The sequence below is a fragment of the Xenopus tropicalis genome, chromosome 6 (assembly GCF_000004195.4).
Source record: "Xenopus tropicalis strain Nigerian chromosome 6, UCB_Xtro_10.0, whole genome shotgun sequence".
Lineage (NCBI taxonomy): Eukaryota > Metazoa > Chordata > Amphibia > Anura > Pipidae > Xenopus > Xenopus tropicalis.
Window position 1 is genome coordinate 19,451,903 of NC_030682.2, and position 25,132 is coordinate 19,477,034.

Consider the following 25,132-nt stretch of genomic DNA (forward strand, 5'->3'; position numbering starts at 1 on the left):
GTCGCTTCCTTTTAATTAGCATTTCTTGATCGTTAGAGCAATTATTGTTGTGGCATTGTGTCATACATCTCATTTCATGATTAATCAGGAGTCATTATATGGCCTTTTCCTCAAGCAGTCAATTACCACGCAGTGCTTCCCATTAATTACTAAATGTTTAAAAAAACACCATGTACTACCTCTGCGGCAATCTGCTCGAGGAACCCGCGACTCGGAGCGCTTTAGCAAAGGTCCCCTTTAAATTTGATTCCAAAACACAAGCAATTTAGCCGGCGATATTAATTTGCCTCAGAAGCAGAGCTGTGAATTAGAAACATCTTTTAATCTCATGCAAGAAAAACCCGCCATCTGGCTGTGGAGCATTCGGAAGAGTCTTCCACTCCCTCAGTCTGCGAGCGCAGGTCATTAAAGTAATGTGTTCATCTACATAAAACTCCAATGGAATATAAAAGGTAATATTTATATACAAACAATTTAGTCTCACAATTTAAACAGTCATTGATTTTATGAAACATTTACTTTAGTCGATCGGATCTGCAGAGCTCGGCTCGGCAGTTCCTGCAAGTAATGTGAGATGGGGGGGGGGGAAGAATGGGATATCGTTAAATACTCACCTTTTTAAAATGCTAAATGATCAATTATGGCTGCGGCATGAATATTGCACGTGGCGCCCTCGCCAATAATTCTTCTTCCCTTTGGAATTATAAATCCTACTTGTGTTTGAGTTTTATCTTTCCCCAGTAAATTATATTGGGGAAGCGCTGTATGCGGGAAGCAAGCACTGAACTCAATCCGTACAAAGGGATTAGAAAATCAGCTTAGATTCTAATGAAATTGGCCTTTAACGTGCCAGAGTGTGCCGCTCATGTTAGCTTTGGTATTTAACCCTATAAAGAATACTGACTTTGCCCTTTTTTTACTTTTAGGACTTGCTTGTGACTGACGGGTCCCCTCTGCTCATACAGCTGCCTTGCTGGGATAGCCATCATGTCTAGCTGCTTAGTGGGCCACCAACACCCCCAGCCTAGTGTGAAGGTTCCAAACTGAGGACTGGAATCTGCCACCAACAATAATAAAGGCTGGGGGCAGGGGTAAAGGTTGCTGATTTTTTCTAAATAAAGGTACAGGTATGGAATCCGTTATCCAGAAATTAATTAATGGTTAAATGATTCCCTTTTCTCTGTAATAATAAAACAGTACCTGTACTTGATCCCAACTAAGATATAATTACCCCTTATTGGGGCAGAACAGCCCTATTGGGTTTATTTAATGGTTAAATGATTCCCTTTTCTCTGTAATAATAAAACAGTACCTGTACTTGATCCCAACTAAGATATAATTACCCCTTATTGGGGGCAGAACAGCCCTATTGGGTTTATTTAATGGTTAAATGATTCCCTTTTCTCTGTAATAATAAAACAGTACCTGTACTTGATCCCAACTAAGATATAATTACCCCTTATTGGGGGCAGAACAGCCTTATTGGGTTTATTTAATGGTTAAATGATTCCCTTTTCTCTGTAATAATAAAACAGTACCTGTACTTGATCCCAACTAAGATATAATTACCCCTTATTGGGGGCAGAACAGCCCTATTGGGTTTATTTAATGGTTAAATGATTCCCTTTTCTCTGTAATAATAAAACAGTACCTGTACTTGATCCCAACTAAGATATAATTACCCCTTATTGGGGGCAGAACAGCCCTATTGGGTTTATTTAATGGTTAAATGATTCCCTTTTCTCTGTAATAATAAAACAGTACCTGTACTTGATCCCAACTAAGATATAATTAATCCTTATTGGATGCATAACAATCCTATTGGGTTTATTAATGTTTTACTGATTTTTTTTAGTAGACGTAAAGGGCATGTCAACCCCAAAAATAATTTCTTGCATAATGAAAGAAAACATAATTCTAAGCAACTTTCCAATATGAAATAATTAAAAATTTGTAGCGCTTTAAACGTTATTTGTAAATGTAATCGCTATTGAAAGCAGCATTTGCTGAACTCCCGGTTGTTACTTTTTGAACAATGTTGCAAAGGTCAGTCTCCTCCAGCGAGTCAGGTCTGTCAGGCGACTGCCTTGTGTTGCATTGTTTCAACAGTCTGAGCCACCGGGGCAGGGAATAGAAAGCACAGGCAAGCACTGCTTCTAATAGCAATTATATATACAAATAAGTCAAAAACCATTACAAACTTGTAATAAATGTATGTTGCAAAGCTGCTTAGAATTTTGATTTCTCTTATAAGTCAAAAAATTATATTTTTCGCGACATGCGGAAATTCACCATGAATCCATGGCTGGCGAAATATTTTACCCATCACTATTATAGGATGGGAGAGAATATAAAATTACCAACACCTGAGAAAAAAGGCATTCTGGTCCTGGTTTCTACCACATATACTGAACTTTGGTTGCTTAGCAACTACCAACCCCACCCACTACTTTTTTTGGAATAGGTAGGGCAAATGGGGTTGTTCTGGGGGAGTGCAGTTATGGGTACTCCTTTATATGCATCAGATATGCTTCCATTTAACTTCTGTAGACTCTCAACAGGTTTTAGCGTTTTTCGAGTTTTTCATTTGAATTTTCAAGATTTTTTTGATGAATCTAAAAAAATTCGAGTTGGAAAAACTCGAACTTTCATATACTGTATACTTAAAAGTGCATTTTCTTAAATTTCCGAATAAATTTGCCCCCAAATTAATTTTTAAAAAATATTGCTGGCTGTTTACAACATTTTTTACTCCGTTTGCTTTATGGCGAAACCCACTCAATGGAAAACAAATTCCGCGGCAAGTGAATTCTCGCAGTAAAACGAATTCTGTTATTTACCACCTGCATTCGGCTGCTCATAAACGCTTTGGAAGATAAGAGAATTAGATTATTCTTTCCCCCATTTACTCAAACATGAAGATTTTCCTGTACCGGTACCAAAAACAAAATGTTTTTTTACTGCACCACTGAGAAGAATGAAAGCTACGATCTGAACGAGAATAGACACGCATAAGTGGCTATGCAAAATGGCTTGGCTGCGCTGCTCTGTAGCTGGACCAGCAAGAGATGGGATTCAGAAAGCAGCTTCACAATGGGAAATGGCAGAAGTTAGATTGTTTTGGCAATTCCAGTGGAACGCTGAGTCCTCCATGTCATAAAGGGTCAACAAAGACTTTTTTATCTTCTTAGTTTTAGCTTATCATTTATTATTTGAGAAGAACAAGTTAATTAATCTTAAATTCAAGTCAGAAGCCTGATGAAGTCAACAAGATGTACTTTAGCAACAGTATGTGCAATGATCAGTCAAGACAGAATGGGGCCACAGAGTAAGGATTTGAGGGTCTATTGATCTATTGCTGCCCACTCTCTCCCTATACCTTCAATGTTTCCCAGATATCCACACCGAAACACAGATTAATCCATGGGTAACACAAGTAGATCAAGGCTCTTTTCTGAAGGACGTCCTGAAAAATAATACGTTTGATGGAGCCAAAGCTTTGGAACGATTGTCCAGTAATGGACAGGGAAGAACTCTAGAACCCTAGAGATGGCGAAGAAGTTTCTCAAGTCACTTTGGGAATAACTGGCTATTGAACATTTGGATTTAGTTCTTTTTTTAACATCATGACCTTGATTGATCATATAATACATGTACATTTTTTGTTACACATCAGAGTTAGGAGCTTTGAAGAATTTTTTACAGTTTTCCCAAAGTACATAGTGTCAGCATTGTACATATATATGTCGGCTTACCGGTTGAAACAGTTTATTCACAAAGTCCAGAAATAAAAGTAAAAGTAAGAGTAATACTAAAACAAATTAACAAAACGTAACATATGGTAAAGTAGGTGAAAAGAGTTATTACCTGACAGTATAGCAGGCAAATCCAGGGGTGTGAGGTTTGTCATGGGCGTACGGTGGGTAGGGTGTGTTGGTTGTTGCTCATACAGTAGTGGGGCTTTGGCTTTCTTAGGTTAATATCTAGGGGAGGGTCCAGGGCCGGAACTAGGGGTAGGCAGAAGAGGCAGCTAGGGCGCAATGATTGGGGGGCCAGGCAGGAGCCTCTCCTGCCTACCCCTAGTGCTACTTTGTCATTGCCTCCGCCGCTTGTCATTAGCGGCGGAGGCAATGACCGATCTAATCGCACCGCCCCCCCCCCCTGCGATTTGGCGCGCATGCGCCATTGGGGGGGGCGGGGAGGTGGGCGGAGTTGGCCGACCGGGTTGCCTAGGGCGCCTGGTCAGCTTGGCCCGCCCCTGGGAGGGTCATTTGAATTTAGTTCTATTTTCTAAATGAATTATTGCAAACTACATTTTGGTCATAATACAAAGTTAGTGTTAGTCGCTATTTTTCCATATATATTATGAAAAAGTATATGTAGCTTGTGATTGTCATGGAAACTTCTAATAAGTGGCTGTCAGTTGACTGTTCTTCAATATGTATAGTTATTATATAGCAGCATGGGATACCCAGTATTTCACAGAAGGGATAATGAATTATCAGGAAGAATCATTATAAGTGCATTAATTAGAAGAATAAAGAGAAGATTCATCTCCCAAAGAGCTTACTTACTAATAAATGGGTGTATGAACCAAAGAGTAAAAGCCCTAGGTCAAGGGTTTTTAACATGAATCAGAGCTTAAAGCTTATTATCACAAAGGACTGAGTTCCTCGTCAATTAGATTGGAAATTACCTCATCTGCCTAAATTGAGCTGAAGGGACAGAAAAACTTCTTTAATTCCATTTCTAAATTTCAATCAAAAGCCTTGATGCTAAGGAGAAATTGCCTTGGCCCCACGTTTTGCAACAATGGGCGCACCTCCCAAATGATACCAAGATAATGCCAACAAATCAGCGACTGGCTAAGGATACAGGATTTACCATGCCCACATTTCCTAAGGTAAATTAATGGGGGTGCAAAACTATAAGAGGTCACAATATTTATTTTCAAATCATATCAGCAACAATGTTTCAATAATATAGATGAATCTAAATAAGAACTATTTATTATATTCAAGCTCATAAACCAGAGCAGAAATAAGAAGTAAATTCTTAGTATTTATTGACTTGATATATAGTTACCTGATTTGGCTTTATTACAACTAGATAATATTTCTTCATTATGTATCAGCAGTAAATGTTTATAGATAAATAGATTATATAGGAACCACTGTGTAGTCCCAACACCGAGGGGTACATTAATAATAATATTCAAGAGAATCATTGCAAAAAATATCAATTTGAATGTTTTCAAATTACAGGTCCCATTATCCTGAATGCTCGGGACCAAGGGTATTCTGGATAAGGGGTCTTTCTGTAATCTGGATCTCCATACTTTAAGGGGCTGATTTACTAATCCACGAATCCGAATCCCGAATGCGAAAAAATCGGATTGGAAACGAACATTTTGCAACTTTTCCGTATTTTTTGCGTTTTTTTCATCACCGTCGCAACTTTTTCGTGGATTGTCGCGACTTTTTCGTAGCCGTTGCGTCTTGCGCGAATTGTCGCGACTTTTTCGTAGCCGTTACGTCTTGCGCGAATTGTCGCGACTTTTTCGTAGCCGTTACGACTTGCGCGAATTGTTGCGACTTTTTCGTATTGAGCGCTAGTAAACGGCGGGCAAACCTTTCCGATTTTTTAGCGACGGCTACGAAAAAGTCGCGCCAATTCACGCAAGTCATAACGGCTACGAAAAAGTAGCGACAATTTACGAAAAAGTCGCGATGGCGATGAAAAAAACGCAAAATACTGATCATCATGAAAAAAACGCATTCGGACGCTTTAGATCCATTCGTGGATTAGTAAATCGATCCCTAAGTCTACTAAGAAATCAATAAAACATTAATTAAACCCAATAGGATTATATTACATCCAGTAAGGATTAATCATATTTAGTGTTTAGATTAATCATTATTAGTTGGGATCAAATACAAAGCACTATTTTATTTTTACAGAGAAAAAGGAAATCAATTTAAAAATCTGAATTATTTGATTAAAATGGAGTCTATGGGAGACAGACTTTCTGTAATTCGGAGCTTTCTGGATATCGGGTTTCCGGATAAGGGATCCCATGCCTATATAATAATTCCTACTTGAAAAAAAATTATAGGTGTATTTCAACATTATCTTTATCAGTCAGGCTTTTATGGATGGAAAAAGGTGATTTGCGGTGATCAGATGATCATGTTTTGCGGATTTGAGTTTATTTTCCATAAATATGAGATATGGCTATGATGGTGTAAAAACTCAATTGAGTTTATTTTGACTTTATTCTTCAAGATTGAATTTAGAAAAAATGGAAATGGAAATTTGAAAATTCTTGCCATTGTTTCATAACCTTGTATTTCCTATGTCTCCTGTTTGTAAAAAAAGTGGTTCCATTCACCCTCTGCTGTTTTTGCTCGCGAGATAATATACTGCGTAAAATCATTAAACTAAAGTTTCTTGGTAAACTTTCCTAGGAACCTTTGCCAGTTAAGCTTCCCCTTCATTGCTGAACCACAAATCCCAGAGAGTATTTTCTATCTCGATCAATACATAAAAATGGGTCTTACTGTTAACCGGAGAGATTTCCTTGCTCAGAACCGAATGGAAAAATACCTTTCTCTTTTGTTCAAACACTTCATATTGCAGCACTGTTTACTGAGACAAAATCCCTTGTCCGGCTTTCAATATAGATAAACCTTAAGTAAATACATATTTTTTCTTCTATTTGTCAATCATGGAAATGCCACGGATGAGGTGGATAAAATCTCATAACCAAGAACAGGAGACTCCTAGACCTTTTTTTTTTATAGTACAGACCGAGCACCCTGGGAAGCAGAAACGCACATGATTATATTGGCATTCGGGAAAAGCTTCAGCAGTCGGCAGCAGCAGCACTTTTTCATATAACCTGCCAAAAAATCTCATCATGATAATGACGGTCATATCAGTGGTGCTTAATTTACTGGCCACTGCACCTTCACAGATAGCATACTGCTCATTAGATGATTAAATAGCCTCCGCTTGATTTAATTAAACCATCAGAGTTGGGTTTCTGCCACTTTCGAGTTCATTGTTTAATCGGTAATAGTCTGTATTTATCCCTTACCCGACAACACAATCTTCAAAGAAACATATAATGAAATAAACATATAAAGAATTAAGTACTGAATTCATAAATACGTTGGCACTGGCCTAAACTGGCTATACACACAATTCTGCCGGCTTGCCAAATGATCACATTGTTGCCCAATTTAGCTACCAAAATGGTGGGTCAAATCGGACTGATCTGAACGTTTGGCACAGTAATTAGATCACATGGGCTGTCTGTGCAAAACATTCAAACGTGAACTGCTTCTGTTTAGATGCTGAAGATCCCCTTTAGGCAAAGAAAAAACTTTAGTCTGGCTCTAAAATACCATTGTGCCCATGCTGTAGTTTTTAGTGGCCATTTACAAATAGGGGGTGCTCTAAAATGAACACAAGGTAGAGCCAATATTGATGCAATTTATCCCTTGCATCCAAACATGCTCCTAAAGTGCTACCTGGCTGCCAATGCATCTATTCTGCCTATTTTGATTAATATAAAAACTGTGCCAATTGATGTTGGGCAACCCTGGACTTACTGCCGCCCAGGCTTCCTATAGCAGGTCACATAAATAGATGCAACAGACTTGCACCCAATGCATCAACTGCAAATGCCATTTTAAAATTGTGCTCCAGAAATAATACAACTTGCACCTGATTTGTGCCAAAATCCAAGTCCGCTTTGATGATGCATTGATCAATTATGGTGGAGGAGGCAACTAGGATTAAGAACATTGGAATTATGGGGAAAAACTGCATTGTGAGTAAAAACATGGTGGTTGGCAGAGGCATAATTATATATACAGCAAAGCCTCATGGAGAAATTATAATGGGTGCAATCCTGGATGCCAATGGTGTAGTTTTTACAAACGGGGGTGCTTTAAAATTAACACAAGGTAGAGCAAATATTGGTGCAATTTATCACTTGCATGCAAACATGCTCCTGAAGTGCTACTTGGCTGCCAATGCATCTATTCTGCCTCTTATGATTAATATGGAAACTGCGCCAATTGATGTTGGGGAACCCTGGACTTACTGCCGCCCAGGCTTCTTACAGCAGGTCACATAAATAGATGCTTCAGACTTGCACCCAATGCATCAAATGCAAATGCCATTTTAAAATTGTGCTCCAGAAATGATGCAACTTGCACCTGATTTGTGCCAAAATCTAAAGTCATTGATCAGTTGTGGTGGAGGACTGGAACTAAGAACATTGGAATTATGGGGAAAAATTATGAGTAAAAACCGCATTGTGAATAAAAATATGGCGGAAGAAATGTATAGTTGAATATAAAAATCTTTCCTGCTAGTCTTAGATTAGGAATATATATCATACTTTTTCCTATATACAATAACAGCTTTACATTAAGATCAGACTCCTGTAATAGCTACAAGTATCTCTGAGTACCTATGATGGTTTTTTTTTAACTTATATTTTTCTATTCCTTTCTGTAATTTTCCCTTTTTTTCTTCCCCATTTTTTTTATATACATTATTTTTTTTGTTATTATGTAAAAAATTGTGAAAAAACAATAAAAATATGTTACAAAAAAACCATGGTGGATGGCAGTGGCGTAACTATATATACAGCAGACCTCATATAGAAATTAAAATGGGAGCAATTCTGGATGCCAACCACCAGCGGCGTAACTAAGTTGCCCCGGGCCCCCCTGCAGAAAAATCTGTTAGGAACCAGTCTCTTCTTCCCGGTATATTGAAGGTAAGAGAGGGGACAGGGGAGAAGAGACTGGTTGTGCTGGGCCCTTTCAACAGATTTTTCTGCAGGGGGGCCCAGCGCTACCAAGTTATGCTGCTGGTGGTTGGCATCCAGAATTGCTCCCATTTTCAATTTCTCTATGGATGCTCTTTGATTTATGCCATGAGAAAGGGCCGACACCAAAGGTATCTTGTACCAAAGAATATAACATTTTTATTGCACATTTTTAAGGTTCAAGCTTTGGGCTAAAGTACATCTTAGACTTTTGTTTTTTAATTCGTTAATTTTCCGAATTTCCCTCTTCTTACTGTCTTGGGTGGCCTCAACCGACTGCAGGATTCCAAAATACTTTCTCTTTGAAGTAAGTAAACTAACCAAGATGTATATATGCAAAGAAAAAAGCACTGCGATAAAAAGAAAGTAATGAAAAAGACTATAAAAACGGAAAAAGCCTCTTTTTTGTGCTGCTTGGGTAAGATAACACAGCTGCTAGGAGTAGGATCTGGTGGCTGGCTCATCATTACAAACTTCTGCTCCCCACACCTGCCAGCAGAGTTAATCATGCGAGTCGGTGCTTAGCTATCTATATCATGAGCACATTTGGCTAACAGATACAAGTCTGAGTCATTGGGAAAAAGAAATGTGCTAAACAAAAACATATAGGGCCATTTAGAGAGAAATAGGGCTGAAAATGTCGAACAGTGATTTCCTTTATACACCCGCGAAGCAGAGAAATATTCACTGGCTGGAAAGTGGGAAAATAAACACGAGGCTTTTCCAGTCAAGTGCAATTTTCTCTTATGGTAACGCCGCGGATTAACGGCTCCACCGTGCACCATCTGAACTAATGTTTGTCAAATAAGATGAACCGGAAATTTGGCAAACACTGATTTAGTCAGCGATAACGTGACCTCTGCAGTCAGCTTGCCCGTTCCTTTATGAACCTTTATCATTGCAATTATTTTTTTGTTGGAAATGGACCCATTTGTATTATTTCTATTCCTATATTTAAGGGATGCTAGTGGCCCTGCTTTGTGTTGATATCCCATAGTCACAAACACAATGAGTATTTTGGTTTTCTGGGGAAGGGATGCCTACAAACCAGAAAGCAGAAATAAAGCTTACTTGGCCGTATCGCCTTTTTCCCAGCCAGAACTCTGCTACGTTTGTGACCCTCTCTGTTAGCTGGGCCCTGAAAGTGTTAATGCAAGAATAATGGAAGCTGGACTGTTACTCTCAACACATAAATAGACAATGAATCAGTGCCAACCATCAATGGAATCTATTATTAGTAGATAGGTAGCAATAGTATATTCTGTAAAGAGCTGCGTAAACTGATGGTGCTATAGAAATAATAATAATAATAATAGTTAGGCAATATTTAATTAGCGCTATAGTAACAGAAACAGTTATAGAGGGTCAGTCACTGTTACCAGTAGTACCAGTTTAGTGGTCCAGAACCCTTTCAATGGATATCTCTCGTAGATATAAGTAAAGCCTGAGTCCCTTTCCAGCTGAGCGTTTACACACGGTATCACCTAGGAGCAGGGCCGGAACTAGGGGTAGGCAGAAGAGGCAGCTGCCTAGGGCGCAACCATTGGGGGGCGCCAGGCAGGTACCTCTCCTGCCTACCCCTAGTGCTACTTTGCCATTGCCTCTGCCGCTTGTCATTAGTGGCGGAGGCAATGACCAATCTAATCGCACCGCCCCCCCTGCGCTTTGGCGTGCATGCGCAGTTCAGGGGGCAGGGAGGTGGGCGGAGTTGGCCGACCGGGTTGCCTAGGACGCCCGGTCGGCTTGGCCCACCCCTGCCTAGGAGTATCACCAAATTACTTGGTGGAGCTGATGCTGCTCTTGCCATCTGTCCTATCTAGCTTACAACTTCTAGAGCAGGGATCCCCAACCTTTTATACCCCTGAGCCACATTTAAATGGAAAAAGTGTTGGAGAGCAACGCAAGCATGGAAAAGTTTCCTGGAGGTGCCAATAAGAGCTATAATTGGCTACTTAATAGCCCCCAATGTGGACTGGTAGCCTACAGAAGGCTCTGTTTGGCATTATACTGGGTTTTTATGCAACTAAAACTTGCCTCCTTACCATAAATTCAAAAATAAGCACCTGCTTATGGGCCACCGGGAGCAACGTCCAAGGTTTTGGTGAGCAACGTGTTGCCCCTGAGCCACTGGTTGTGGATCACTGTTCTAGAGTCTACTAGATGGAACTCTACTGTCTACTTTCTATACCTCATTCATGGGGTCCTTTTTCCTTTACTTAGAACTTGAACTACTTAAATGAGGCCTACTTCCATCTCAGGGCCTCTGGCTATCCCACCTTCTACTAGAACGGAGTCCGGGAACACAGGAAAAGCCATGTGCTCCCTCACCTTATATAGACTAAGGGTAGGGCACAATCACTAGATCCCTGTGTTGGTTATGGAGGAATGAACCCTTTTAAAACTCCTAAACAGATTAGGTTATACTTTTGTAGAATTCGTCTTCATATTAAAACAGTGCCAGTCTGGCCCACCAGGATACCAGGAAAACACCCGGTGGGCCCTCCTGCTCCTGAGCATTTGGCCTCATGGTCATTCCCTATTTCTGAATGGGAAGAAAGAGGGGAAATAGATGGAAGAATAGATGCTAGCATGTAAATAAGAGACTAAGAGAATAAAGAGGAAAGGAGGAAAAATAGTTTAGAGAGTGAGCCTATGGTCTAAGGTTTTCTGGTGGGCCCTTGAGATCCCAGTCCGACACTGTATTAAAATACAAGAAAAAGACTAGAAGGTACTCCCCGTTGACCATGTCGCTCTCATATCTGGCTGGTACCCCAAATATTTAAAAACCAACTGGCTCAGCAGACTTTTTGTAGAGTGTAATGCCATCCCTTGTGTCACTAGCATCTCTGAAGGTACCTTGAGCTTGCTGGCTGACTGAGCGGTATATAACTACCCAGAAGCCTGACTGTACTCCTCATGTACCCAACTTAAGCTTTTCCAAGGGATACCTAGAACTATAGAAAAGATGGCGCCTCTATAATAGTTTCCAGAGCTTGTCCATTTTTTAAAGATATTGACATTCTCTAGAATTTTTTACTTTCTTTGTCCTGGAAAGCCTTCTCTTATTATATTTCCAGCGTAAGCTTTAGTCATTTAGTAAACGAGTCTCAAAAACACAACAGCAATGGATTTTAGAAGAAGCTGGTGTAAATCTTAAACAGAACAATAAAAGTGAAACAAACTCTTCAAAACAAAAAAAAATAAGAGCCTTAAAAAAACCCCTTGTGTTTGTGTATGGAAGCAAACAAACATCAAAGGATATGAATAGAAAAGCCTCTGATTGCTGACATGTTCTGCGCCGAGGTGGAGAGCGGAGCTGCCATAGGCAACTTCCTACACCACAAACGTCCATCAGGTTTGAGCCAGCCTGACATGGAGTTAGTGAAAGCACTTGGGGGGATATAACGGACCATACTTTATCCATGAGATATATCCGGCACGATGCAAGCTGTCTGAAGGGATCAGTGAAGTCGGAACCCAGGAAATGCCGGAAAGAATCTTATTCTACAGGTTTTCAGGAATTTCGTGTTAGCTTTTTAGGTCAGTAAACATCTCTCAATGTCAGCGCAATGTTGTATCCGAGCATCTCCAGGAATACTGCAAACTGCTTGGATTTTGATTTCATTTTTATGCATTTTGACATTGACTATTTTATTCTTATCTCTTTCTCTTTATGAAGTAAAACTTACATTTTACCTTCTACTGAATAGTGATTTCCAGTTTAAACCTGTTTCAAGACCTGGTTTTCTATCAGAAGCCAAAGAGTATGTTTTTTGTCAAATGACTGAAGGAATCATTAAAAGAAATCATCAAAAATTGTGATGGGTGTCAAAATTCGCTGCGGGAAAATTTGCCACATCACAAAAAATTGTTGCACGTATCAAAAAAATGACGTGCAACATTGTGCTTTAAAAAGTTGTGTTTCGGACTGATTTATTGAGAAATTCCACCAAAACCCCACTAGTCCCGCCCATCTGTTCCACTTCCACAGGCACTGTAGGATAGGAACCAATCAGCAGCCAGGCTGACCTGATAGGGAACTGAAGCCTGCCTGTGCTTGTGTGAGTGCAGGGCTGTGATTGGCTCTCCCCCTCCTACTGTGCTTCTGGCAGGGACCGTTAGGACACGCCCCCCCTTCACCTGAAACACAGACAGGGGCCTGATAGGATCTATAGGGAGCTCCAATAAAGGGGCCATTTTTACAGATAGGATTAATGTTTAGCCCAAAGTGAAACCATCACTGCCAAAAAAAAGACGCAGGCGACAAATGCATTTCTCAAATTTTTGTCGTTTCACAAGTTTTCCTGTCATATCGCGAATTTTCCGGCCAAGCAAATCGAGAGATTCGCTCATCTCTAATTATATGTGCAGTTTGAATCTAATGATTTATCTCTTAAGGGCCAAACAGTAGCTTAAATTTCCCTATTAAACAAAGAAAAATAGATTTTTAAAGGTATGGGATCCCTTATCCGGAAACCCGTTATCCAGAAATCTCCCAATTACGTAAATGTAGACTTCATTTTAATCAAGTAATTCAGAATTTTAAAACTGATTTCCTTTTTCTCTGTAATAATAAAACAGTACCTGTACTTGATCCCAACTAAGATATAATTACCCCTTATTGGGGGCAGAACAGCCCTATTGGGTTTATTTAATGGTTAAATGATTCCCTTTTCTCTGTAATAATAAAACAGTACCTGTACTTGATCCCAACTAAGATATAATTACCCCTTATTGGGGGCAGAACAATCCTATTGGGTTTAATTCACGTTTTATTGATTTCTTAGTAGACTTAAGGTATGGAGATCAAAATTATGGAAAGACCCCTTATCCGGAATACCCTTGGTCCCGAGCATTCTGGATAATGGGTCCTATACCTGTACATGATTAAAACAATAGGCAAAAAGTATGTTCAGCAGAAAACCTATTTAATAAACTCATGTTGAACCACGCAGTATATTTCCCCTTTAATTGCATCCAACTTAGACTTGTGTTTGTGGGCGGTGCATGTGTTCTGTTCCCTGTATGTATGGATAAAAATAAATGTGGCAACATTGTAGAGAACATTCCAGCCCAGCAAGTAACCTGTGGTCAAATTAAACACAACATAAAATACGCTATATAAGAAAAGGGCAAACTTGTAATCTTTTACTGATTGGAAGTAGGGAGACTAAAGTACTGTGAGCGGGTACAGTCAGTCCTTGGTGGGCAGCGCACTTACTGTGCTATTTCGCTCGCTCATTTTATGTACAAGTACTTGGAAAAAACAGCGTAAAAAAAAGTTAAAAACTTGTATTTTTAAAGAGGCAGCAAGATTGTTGACCCTTCCATTTCTCTAATGGGCATTTAGGAAAATCAAAGCGCTGACTCTGAAAGCTATTTGCAGCCCTTTGCTGCGATGCGTGTCTGGGACCGGGGCGCCGCTCGCAGCCGACTGCGCAGCCCTAATTATTGGACCATGTGCTTTTGTCATCAATAGAACTCAAGGGATGAGCCTATGGGAGTTATGAACAGCTGCAGCGTTTTCCTGAAATATGAGAACTGGCGGGGGGAAGCTACGGGGATCCATGTTTTGGCCTATAAAAGCAAGGAAGCAGAACATTTGATTTTTAGAAAAAAAAATGCTGTTGCTTTTTTTTTTTTTGTTTAAACCAAAATAAGAGTTTTTGGATACAATTCCTTATAGTCAAGTCAGAGAAAAAATGAAGTCTTCGAATCCCATCTAAATGACCACTAAAAAAACTTCATTGTTTCCTTTTGCAGATGTATAATACAGGTATGGGACCCCTTATCCGGAAACCCGTTATCCAGAAAGCTCCGCATTACAGAAAGCCTGTCTCCCATAGATTCCATTTTACTCAAATAATTTAGAATTTTTAAAACTGATTCCCTTTATCTCTGTAATAATAAAACAGTACCTTGTAATTGATCCCAACTAAGATATAATTACCCCTTATTGGGGGCAGAACAGTCCTATTGGGTTTATTTAATGGTTAAATGATTCCCTTTTCTCTGTAATAATAAAACAGTACCTGTACTTGATCCCAACTAAGATATAATTACCCCTTATTGGGGGCAGAACAGCCCTATTGGGTTTATTTAATGGTTAAATGATTCCCTTTTCTCTGTAATAATAAAACAGTACCTGTACTTGATCCCAACTAAGATATAATTACCCCTTATTGGGGGCAGAACAATCCTATTGGGTTTATTTAATGGTTAAATGATTCCCTTTTCTCTGTAATAATAAAACAGTACCTGTACTTGATCCCAACTAAGATATAATTACCCCTTATTGGGGGCAGAACAGCCCTATTGGGTTTATTTAATGGTTAAATGATTCCCTTTTCTCTGTAATAATAAAACAGTACCTGTACTTGATCCCAACTAAGATATAATTACCCCTTATTGGGGGCAGAACAGCCCTATTGGGTTTATTTAATGGTTAAATGATTCCCTTTTCTCTGTAATAATAAAACAGTACCTGTACTTGATCCCAACTAAGATATAAATAATCCTTATTAGATGCAAAACAATCCTATTCGGTTTAATTAATGTGTTATTGATTTTATAGTAGACTTAAGGTATGGAGATCCAAATTATGGAAAGACCCCTTATCCGGAATACCCTGTAGCATTATGGATAACGGGTTCTATACCTGTACAGATGTTCATAGTTGAATATATAGTTGTTTTCATTTTGCTTCCCCCCAGTTGCTATGAAAGTGGTACTTGCTATTATATCCTTGCCTAAGGTTGTATTTATAGTTTATGTATGTGAGTGTATAGATTGGTAGGTGTGGGTTAGGTGTGCTGGGTTTACTTGGATGGGTTGAACTTGATGGACACAGGTCTTTTTTCAACCCTATGTAACTATGTAACTATGTAAGATGGCATTATCTAGCAGGCTGGAAGACCACAATCTTTCCCATGATACCCTATAGCCTTCTATTGCATTATATTCTCATTGTAAAACTCTGTCATAGTCTATTTAGAAAGATACCATAAATCCTAAGGGTGAGTTTATCAAAGGGTAAGAAAGGATAGAAAGCCATTTCTACAGTAAGTTGTTATACAAACGACTACATAGGACTGTACAAATGAATCAGGTTTATATGGACTAATATGAAAATATTGCAGTAGCAGATACAGTAGGACATTGTGTGAATTGTGGAAGCACTTTATATAGAATTTTTGACCCTTTGATTAATGTGCCCCATATCAGTGTAGATGATAGGGAGGTGATATATAGAAGTAGAAGGAGTCCCCACTGATTTATCATATCACACAGCAATCTTCTCTGGTATTACTGGCTACTTGATATCAGACATTTTTTAGATGGGCTCTTGAGATTTTCGGGCCAAAGCCTTGTAACAGGGCTACTCAAGACTAGTTGGCTCTCATTACAGCAACAGGGGTCGGGTAGGCCTTTGCTGTAAAAAGTAGACATCTCCCCAAGGCACAGTCTGTTTTTAGCAGCGATGGCAATATTCAGACTGGGGACAGGACGGGAGGCCCAAAGGTTTCAATATAAATCAGTTACATTATCTATCCTTCTATAGATGATCTGCTCAAATCCTCACACAGCATCCCTTCCCTAGAAGCCTCCAATGGCCCTGTCATGTGGAAAATGCACTAGCAGAGGGATGTTAACCATTAAGGGGGTGTCTTCTCCAAATCAAGCTCCCCCCTACTTCTCTGTTGTGTCCTGCATACATTGCACGAGCTTCTCTTGAGGTGTCTCACTACACCTGCTAAACTATTCCTAAACACTCTAATTATCTAACTGGTGCACAATCACCACAAACATAACTCCTCCTTGGGGCACCAGGCTGCCCTTATTACCTCTCACCTCTGAGGTGTGCCTGGTACTGACCTCCTAACTCGCATATTCCTAATAAGCACATCCTACCAACTGGTCTTCTACTTCTACTCCTGTAGTAGAATTCCCCTACAGCCCAACCTTAAGTGTTGGTTCCACCTTCTGTCTAAATAAAATATACCTCACCTCCTCAGAGGCTGAAAACACCTTACAAACAATTTCCATGATGGACACAATGTTATTTCCAGGAGAAGAGATAAATGAAAAACATGAAATGGTTTCTACAAAAGATTTTCATTTAGTTTCCCAAACCGATACAAAACCCTATTTTTCTGGTGACACCATCGCTTGGGTAATTAAGTAGCTCAAACATTACCTTGTTATCTTGTCTGTACATGACATTGTGACGAGTTGCTCCCCAGATAACACCCCGTCCCATGTTTGTACGGCCGCCCGGGATCGAACTGGAATGGTTCCTTCTCCAGACTCTATCTTTGTGCGTAGATGTCCTCGGAATTTTCTCACTATGTGTTTAAACCGATTAACTAGAAGAAGAAAGGGAATGATATTGTGATATTTAATATTAGGATGATGATCTATACCGCAGTACTTTCATAACATCATAATGTTATGGAGTTAAACATACTTAGTTTCCTACGGGGGTTTGTATAGCATGGGGCATAACTCACAAAGCTACTTTAATAAACAGCCAAACGGGGAATTTGCCCAGGGGCCTCCATCACTCTTTAAATCTGCAATAACTGTTTAATGAACCAACCCCCAGAAATGAAACTTTTGTTTATATTCTTTTTTTTTTTAACATTTATCCTATAAATAACACATTTCCAAGGGTTGGCTCATCCATTTCTGTGGCGGTGTCCCACGTAGAAATGGGTTGTGAGCTTTGCAATTCTTGTTTTCCAGCAATGAGCCCAAGAGATGGACTCCAGCAACAAGAGGATTGTGGTTGGAGATCTGCAGATAAACAAAAAATACTAAACATTCTAACTCGCATATGTAATAAAAGGCACTAAGTTTGCCCAGTAGCAGTAACCCATCGCAACCAATAAGATGTTTGCTTTCAAAGAGGTGACCTGTAAATGCTACATTCTGATTGGTTGCTATGGGTTACTGCTCCTGGGCAAACTTAGTGCCTTTTATTACATTCCATTCTAAATGGAAATTGCTGATTTTTCAAGGTTATTCTTAATCACAACTGGATTTCCTAGCAGAAATTATCACTAGATACAACCTTTTCCACCTCTTGAGTTTGGTGGCTTCAGGGGATCATCAACAGAATCTCTACCCTTGTCCTATCAGTGCCTTAAAGGAGACATATTAGATAAATGGAAAAAAACCCTAATTTTGTAGGCAGTTATGAATAATATATGGTGCTGGTTTCACTTTGGGCTAAAATGGCCCCTTTATTGGAGCTCCCTATAGATCCTCTCAGGTCTCTGTCTGTGTTTCAGATGAAGGGTGGGCGTGTCCTAAAGGTCCTTGCCAGAAGCACAGTAGGAGGGGGAGACAGGTTTCAGTTCCCTATCGGGTAAGCCTAGCTGCTGATTGGTTCCTATCCTACAGTGCCAGTACTGAGAGCCGCCGGCCCCCCTGCACATCCAGAGAATTCAGCCGGCAGGAAGTGGAACAGATGGGCGGGACTAGTGGGGTTTTGATGGAATTTCTCAATAAATCAGTCCGAAACACAACTTTTTTAAGCACAATCCTTCTATTAGAGTAGTATAATTCACTGGTATTTTCTTAATTTTGATATATGTCTCCTTTACAGAACACATATCGCCAAGTTAAGAAACACACACCATGTATACAGCTGTGTATTATTCTTGCCATAAAATCCAGTTGATGCTTGTAAATACTATGGCTCCTGATTTTTTCCCCCATTGGTTTGAATGGGTTACAGCAGAAAAATAATGGGTAAAATGAATAAATATTGCTAGTATCGCATAATAAGAGAACAGCATGATACCTAGGCCCCATAATGTCATTCATTCATTTCCATTGCATAGAAAACATAAGGAGAAAGAAAAGGACACAATGCTTACTCAGGGTGTGCAAATTCCTGGGGACTGCCCTAGTGACAAGCAATTAAGCTTTGATTCCAACTGGGAATCAGGTACAAGAGAATTACATGCAAAAAGTATTTTGAGTTTCTAATGCAAATCAATTCGTCATGTTACAAACTGGCCCCCAAATGGCTTCTAGTGCTCCTGGAGATGCTTGGGGCTCCTGTACATTCACCCACACATGGAGACGGTTTTAGACATTATGTTTAGTGAGCAATTCAGTGCCAGAGGGACCAGCAGTCCGTGCAGGAATCAGTTCCCCCTCGCACCCATTTACCTGAATGAATGTGTTCCGTACACAGTATTAATTCATTCACAGAAACTATTGCCGACTGCTGTAATACTGATTGTTAGCTGTATGGTCCACTTTGAAGCAGACCACCATTTGCCAAATGTAATACAGGTATGGGATCCCTTATCCAGAAACCCATTATCCAGAAAGCGCAGAATTACAGAAAGCCCGTCTCTCATAGACTCCATTTTAATCAAATAATATAGAATTTTAAAATTGATTTCCTTTTTCTCTGTAATAATAAAACAGTACCTGTACTTGATCCCAACTAAGATATAATTACCCCTTATTGGGGGCAGAACAGCCCTATTGGGTTTATTTAATGGTTAAATGATTCCCTTTTCTCTGTAATAATAAAACAGTACCTGTACTTGATCCCAACTAAGATATAATTACCCCTTATTGGGGGCAGAACAGCCCTATTGGGTTTATTTCATGGTTAAATGATTCCCTTTTCTCTGTAATAATAAAACAGTACCTGTACTTGATCCCAACTAAGATATAATTACCCCTTATTGGGGGCAGAACAGCCCTATTGGGTTTATTTAATGGTTAAATGATTCCCTTTTCTCTGTAATAATAAAACAGTACCTGTACTTGATCACAACTAAGATATAATTACCCCTTATTGGGGGCAGAACAGCCCTATTGGGTTTATTTCATGGTTAAATGATTCCCTTTTCTCTGTAATAATAAAACAGTACCTGTACTTGATCCCAACTAAGATATAATTACCCCTTATTGGGGCAGAACAGCCCTATTGGGTTTATTTCATGGTTAAATGATTCCCTTTTCTCTGTAATAATAAAACAGTACCTGTACTTGATCACAACTAAGATATAATTACCCCTTATTGGGGGCAGAACAGCCCTATTGGGTTTATTTCATGGTTAAATGATTCCCTTTTCTCTGTAATAATAAAACAGTACCTGTACTTGATCCCAACTAAGATATAATTACCCCTTATTGGGGGCAGAACAAGCCTATTGGGTTTATTTAATGGTTAAATGATTCCCTTTTCTCTGTAATAATAAAACAGTACCTGTACTTGATCCCAACTAAGATATAATTACCCCTTATTGGGGACAGAACAGCCCTATTGGGTTTATTTAATGGTTAAATGATTCCCTTTTCTCTGTAATAATAAAACAGTACCTTGTAATTGATCCCAACTAAAATATAAATAATCCTTATTGGGTGCCAAACAATCCTATGGGGTTTAATTAAGGTACGGAGATCCAAATTACGGAAAGATCCCTTATCCGTAAGACCCCAGGTCCTGAGCATTCTGGATAACAGGTCTCGTACCTGTAAAACACCTTTGAGTTCTAGACTTACAAGTCAATGCTAACCCCCCTTTTGACCGATAATTCAAGTACCAAAACCATGAACAAGTCCCTTGGATTTCTAAAGAAACTGAATAATCTTTAACAAATACAAGGCACAAAAGAGCAAATGGGATAATTTTGAGGCTCTTGCCAACTTCATGACTTCAAAAACTCTGCTTATTCTGTGCGGTAGATGAAAATGTCATCTTCTATTGAGCTGCACATAGTCCTCAGCTTTAATGGGGCAAATTGTTTTTGTGGCATTGTTTGAAGGGCCCGTAAGTGCTTCACTAAATAACACTTGATTATAAGTGTAAGAATAAAATGAGTCATGAAAACTATGGAAGCCGAGGGTAATTTTTGAGTATTTGTACTGTAATTACTGTATCGAATCAATGTCTAAACACAATGTTCTCGTGTAGTAGGTGATGAAATGACAAAGAGGCCTACAGCTGTATTGTGTTAATTCCTGGTTTTCTCCTGCCTTCAGCCACTGACTCTAAAATGATGTTGACGTTTGATGTTACTCTGACCTGAGAACAAATAAGAGTCATTAAAATGCATAAAAAGGGCCCAATAAATGTTTCCATTCTCCGGAGAAAGAGAAGGCACAAAAGCAATAGCCGCCTCAAAGTTATTGTTACGTGTCCCTGGCGTGATATTGTAGGGCACCCGTATGACCGCAATTGTGTATTTTTGCATGGCGGTTGGCGAAAAAAATACAGGACCCCTCAACTTTCTTTATTTTATATCTGCCCTATGAAGAACTATTTAACTCAATTGTGACCACCTTATTCTAATGTAGAGGTCAGCCCTCCCAAAAGGTCTATGCATTAAACAAGCCAGTCATTGACATATAGGGTGAGATTGAGTACTCTGTTGTGGATATGGAAGAGTAAGGATAGGCCCAGCTGGGTGTGTGTATGGGTCTTGCCACTGAGTGGCACATACTCTATGGGGTGTGTTTACTAAGAATGGAGATAAATATCACCGGTGATGTTGCCTGTAGCAACCAATTAGGTCTTTGCTTTGATTTCTAACTTGTAGGTGACTGTTCAAATCTTATTGCTAATTGGATGCTATGGGCAACATCACCAGAGATATTTATCTCCATTCTTAGTAAACATGCCCCTATGTTATTGACTATGCGGCACATTTTGGTGTACACCACACAAAAACTATAGAGGCATGGTGATCCAATGACATATTACAGATACAGACTTATATATATCTATGTATGTGTAGAGTAATGTGACTACAGGATACGCCCCAATGAAATAAGGGGCAGGATTTAATCCCTTGGCCTCAATTGGTCTGTGTGTATAGGTCATTCTCTTTTAAAGTTGAACTTATTGATTATATATATGTTACATGGCAAGGGGAGAATGTAATGGGAATTTAGGAATGTGGCACAACAGTGATCCTCCTATAGGATTTAGATTTATTTCACTTCTCATACATTATAGTTTGGTCAGCACATATATGGCAATATTTGGAAATGTATTTTTGAGCATGTTTTTCCAGTACTTAATCCATAAATAAAACAAAGAACCTGTGATTTATCTACACTGTGTTTCCCACTTGTTTGAATCAACTTCTCTTCTGGAGGTGCTTTCTTATGAACACCATATATCATAGGCAAGCAGAAACATATGGAGCATAACTGATTGTATATATATATATACCATTCCCAGTTTACACAGGGTTGGTACAAAAAGAAGGTAAGTGAGCAACTTACGATCAGAGGTGATTTCATACGGTGAGTGCAGCCGAGCGTCGCCACACGGGGATGTGCTCACGTACAAATGGAACATGATGTTTTCTCTCAGCCGGTAGCCTCCCTCTTTTAATCGAATAAAAATAGAATGTTCCCAGTCTGTTCTCTGTTTGCTGCAAAGAGGTAACACAAGTGCCATTGGCCCTACTGGTACATGGGAATATGCATATTACATGGTCCAGTTTGTATTATTTAATTACAGCTATTTACTAATACAGAATACAGGAGTTATCCCTATTGAACCTTCTCACTGGATTAGTCTGATGGAAATATCAAGAGATAAAGTGAATACAATCACATTTTAGCCCCTCCCAGTGATTCAACCTTTCCTTCTCCTTTGAAGGCAATAAATGCAGTTCAATTAATGGTTCATCTCCGACTGCACCATGTGAGTGAAGCCACCTTGGAAGCATCGATGATGTCCCCTAGGAAAGCTGGGTAAATACGATTTCACTGATTTCATTTAGAAGAAGCCATAATATCAGTGGGTGACTCTCAGTTTGGGCACATCTTATTAAGTTCTGTCCAGAAATCACATCATGCGGAATTTTCCTAACTTTGTCAATTCTATTTTCAAAACAGAATGATGAAACACAAGGACATTTAAATCCGATGCAAGCGCAAATAGCCCGGAATTGCATCACCGTGGGAGATGGCAAATCTCGTTTCCTATCAGGCATTTAGCTGGAGTCGGTTTGGCTATAAGTTTAACATGAATTATGTAAACAAATATCTGAAAGTGTCCCTTGACTTGCGCTAATCTAATTCTCCATGAAAGAAAATAGGCTTCCATGAACTGAGCATCTGAAGATGAAAGTGCCTTAAATTGCTTCGCCTTCCTCAGTATATTGGCCACTCAGCAGCACAGAACTAATAAACAGCTTCATAAAAGAACTGTGGATCAGACATCTAGGGGACAGATTCGTCCCACTGCTGATCGTATAACATGTTCCAGCCATCGACAGATTTCAATTTACCTTAGATGGAGCTCCAGCTGTGTGTAAAGGAAGTGAAGAAAGGCTCTTCGTACTATGATTTCTGCATGGCAGTCGTTGACCACAAGCCCTTGGTCATTAAGGTACTCTCCATTAATGCATTTAGTGCCAGAGGATAAGGCGATTACCTGCGCTTGCCTTAGGTCCAGACCTGTGAGTGGAACAAAAGGTATACGAGAGTTACAGAAAACCGAATACGGGAAGGGCCAATATGTAGAATATATTTTCTGGCCTTGGTGTTTTAGAACTGCATTGAGTTGTCAGTGGTTCTAAAACATAGACTTTAGTTAAAATTTCCATGGATTTGTAAAGGTTGTCTGCTCCAAAACCCAGGGGTCAGGGCCTTTTGGCATGAAACAAAATAGAATTGACTGCCATATCAAGGACAATTAATATTTCCTATATTTCTGTTATTACTGGAGCTTGATAGAATCCTAATCTAGAAAGGCATATGAATAAAGATTGTTGGAATATTTGTTTTCTGGATTTGGAGCAAGAAAGCCCTTGTTTAGGAACCACCAGTAAGCAACCAACCAACCCTTAGCTTGTAAACATCTAACTGAATGCAACTGCACTGGCCTTGTTACTATTTGACCATGTTTGTATAGAAGGCTCCTTAAACATAGGCTTCTATCAATTCTGGCTCTAGAACTTCAGAAGCTTCACTTCAGTGTTTCACAGACCTGCCTGGAACCCTCCAGGGCCTACAGTTTCACCTGAGGGTTGGGCACTGATAGGCAGGCCAGGCATATATGTAGAATATATTTTCTGGCCTTGGTGTATTCGAACTGCATTGGGCTGTCAGTGGTTCTAAAACATAGGCTTTAATTCGAATTCCCATGAATTTTTAAGGGACGTGTGCTACAAAACCTTGGGGTCAGGGCCTTTTGGCATGATAGAAAAGAGAAATTACTGCCATATAAAGGCCAATTAATATTTTTTTATTTCTGTCACTACTGGAGCTTGAAAGAACACTAATCTAGAGAGGTGTATGAATAAAGATTGTTGGAATATTCGTTTTTCTGGATTTGGAGCAAGAAAACATTGACCTTGTTTAGGAACCACCAGTAAGCACCCAACCAACCCTTAGCTTGTAAACATCTAACTGAATGCAACTGCACTGGCCTTGTTACTATTTGACCATGTTTGTATAGAAGGCTCCTTAGAAACAATAGGCTTCTACCAATCTGGTTCTAGAACTTCAGAAGCTTCACTTCAGTGTTTCACAGGCCTGCCTAGAACCCTCCAGGACCTACAGGTTTACCTGACGGTTGGGCAGCGATAGGCAGGTCAGTCACTGGTATATAAATGATGATGGTCGAATTGGGTGCAAGTTGGGTGCAGGCAGAGTAGGGTTGACTATCTGTCTAATACCTAGTGAGTTTGCAAAAACGAGTGGATCTTTGCCCAATGTACCCAATGGCTTGGCCAGATAGGGATGATATGATTGTTTGGCCGTTATTGAATGGGCAGATTATAATAGGAAGCTAAGTACACCCAAGAGTAGAGGACTAAATCAGTGGGCTAATGTGGTACTTACCCACTGGGATTTTTAATAACCTGCCGATCAAAGCTATTACAGGGGCCAATAAGCTAACAAGTTGGTCTGGAGGAGCCAATCAGCAGATAATATAGGAAGTGTATGACAAGTTTTACTCACATTAAAAATGGCCTTAGGTGTAGAGTGCCAGGAGAGAATTGGCTCGTTACGCTAATTGATACAGCCCCAAGTACAGAACATTAGTCAGCGCACTCGCACATTTTATATCTACTTTAAACAATATTGCTAATTATTAGATAAAAAGGCCCTGACAAAGTTTCCTTGTTCAATCAATAACTACATCCTTGGAGCGCACATTCTATACGAGGCAATAAACATCTCCGGCTGGGCTGAAAAACGAGCAGGTTGTTTATGGGCTGCCCGCACTCCTGCTGATGGTTACAGGGCCCTTATAAATGTACCTATCGCTGGAAGTGCTTCATAAAG

The 25,132-nt window shown here is 39.6% G+C and overlaps 1 protein-coding gene across 2 annotated transcripts in view; it reads right to left on the minus strand.

Annotated features, from left to right (window-relative positions):
• The window catches only part of adarb2 (adenosine deaminase, RNA-specific, B2 (inactive)), a 401,728-nt gene that overhangs the window by 19,662 nt on the left and 356,934 nt on the right, over positions 1-25,132 (minus strand). For both annotated transcript variants that reach the window (XM_031903941.1, XM_031903942.1), the window contains exons 5-7: positions 23,128-23,296; positions 22,112-22,263; positions 17,046-17,214 (exon numbers count right to left, since the gene is read on the minus strand). In XM_031903941.1, coding sequence (XP_031759801.1) covers positions 17,046-17,214; positions 22,112-22,263; positions 23,128-23,296 — 490 coding nt within the window. The remainder of the gene's footprint in view (positions 1-17,045; positions 17,215-22,111; positions 22,264-23,127; positions 23,297-25,132) is intronic.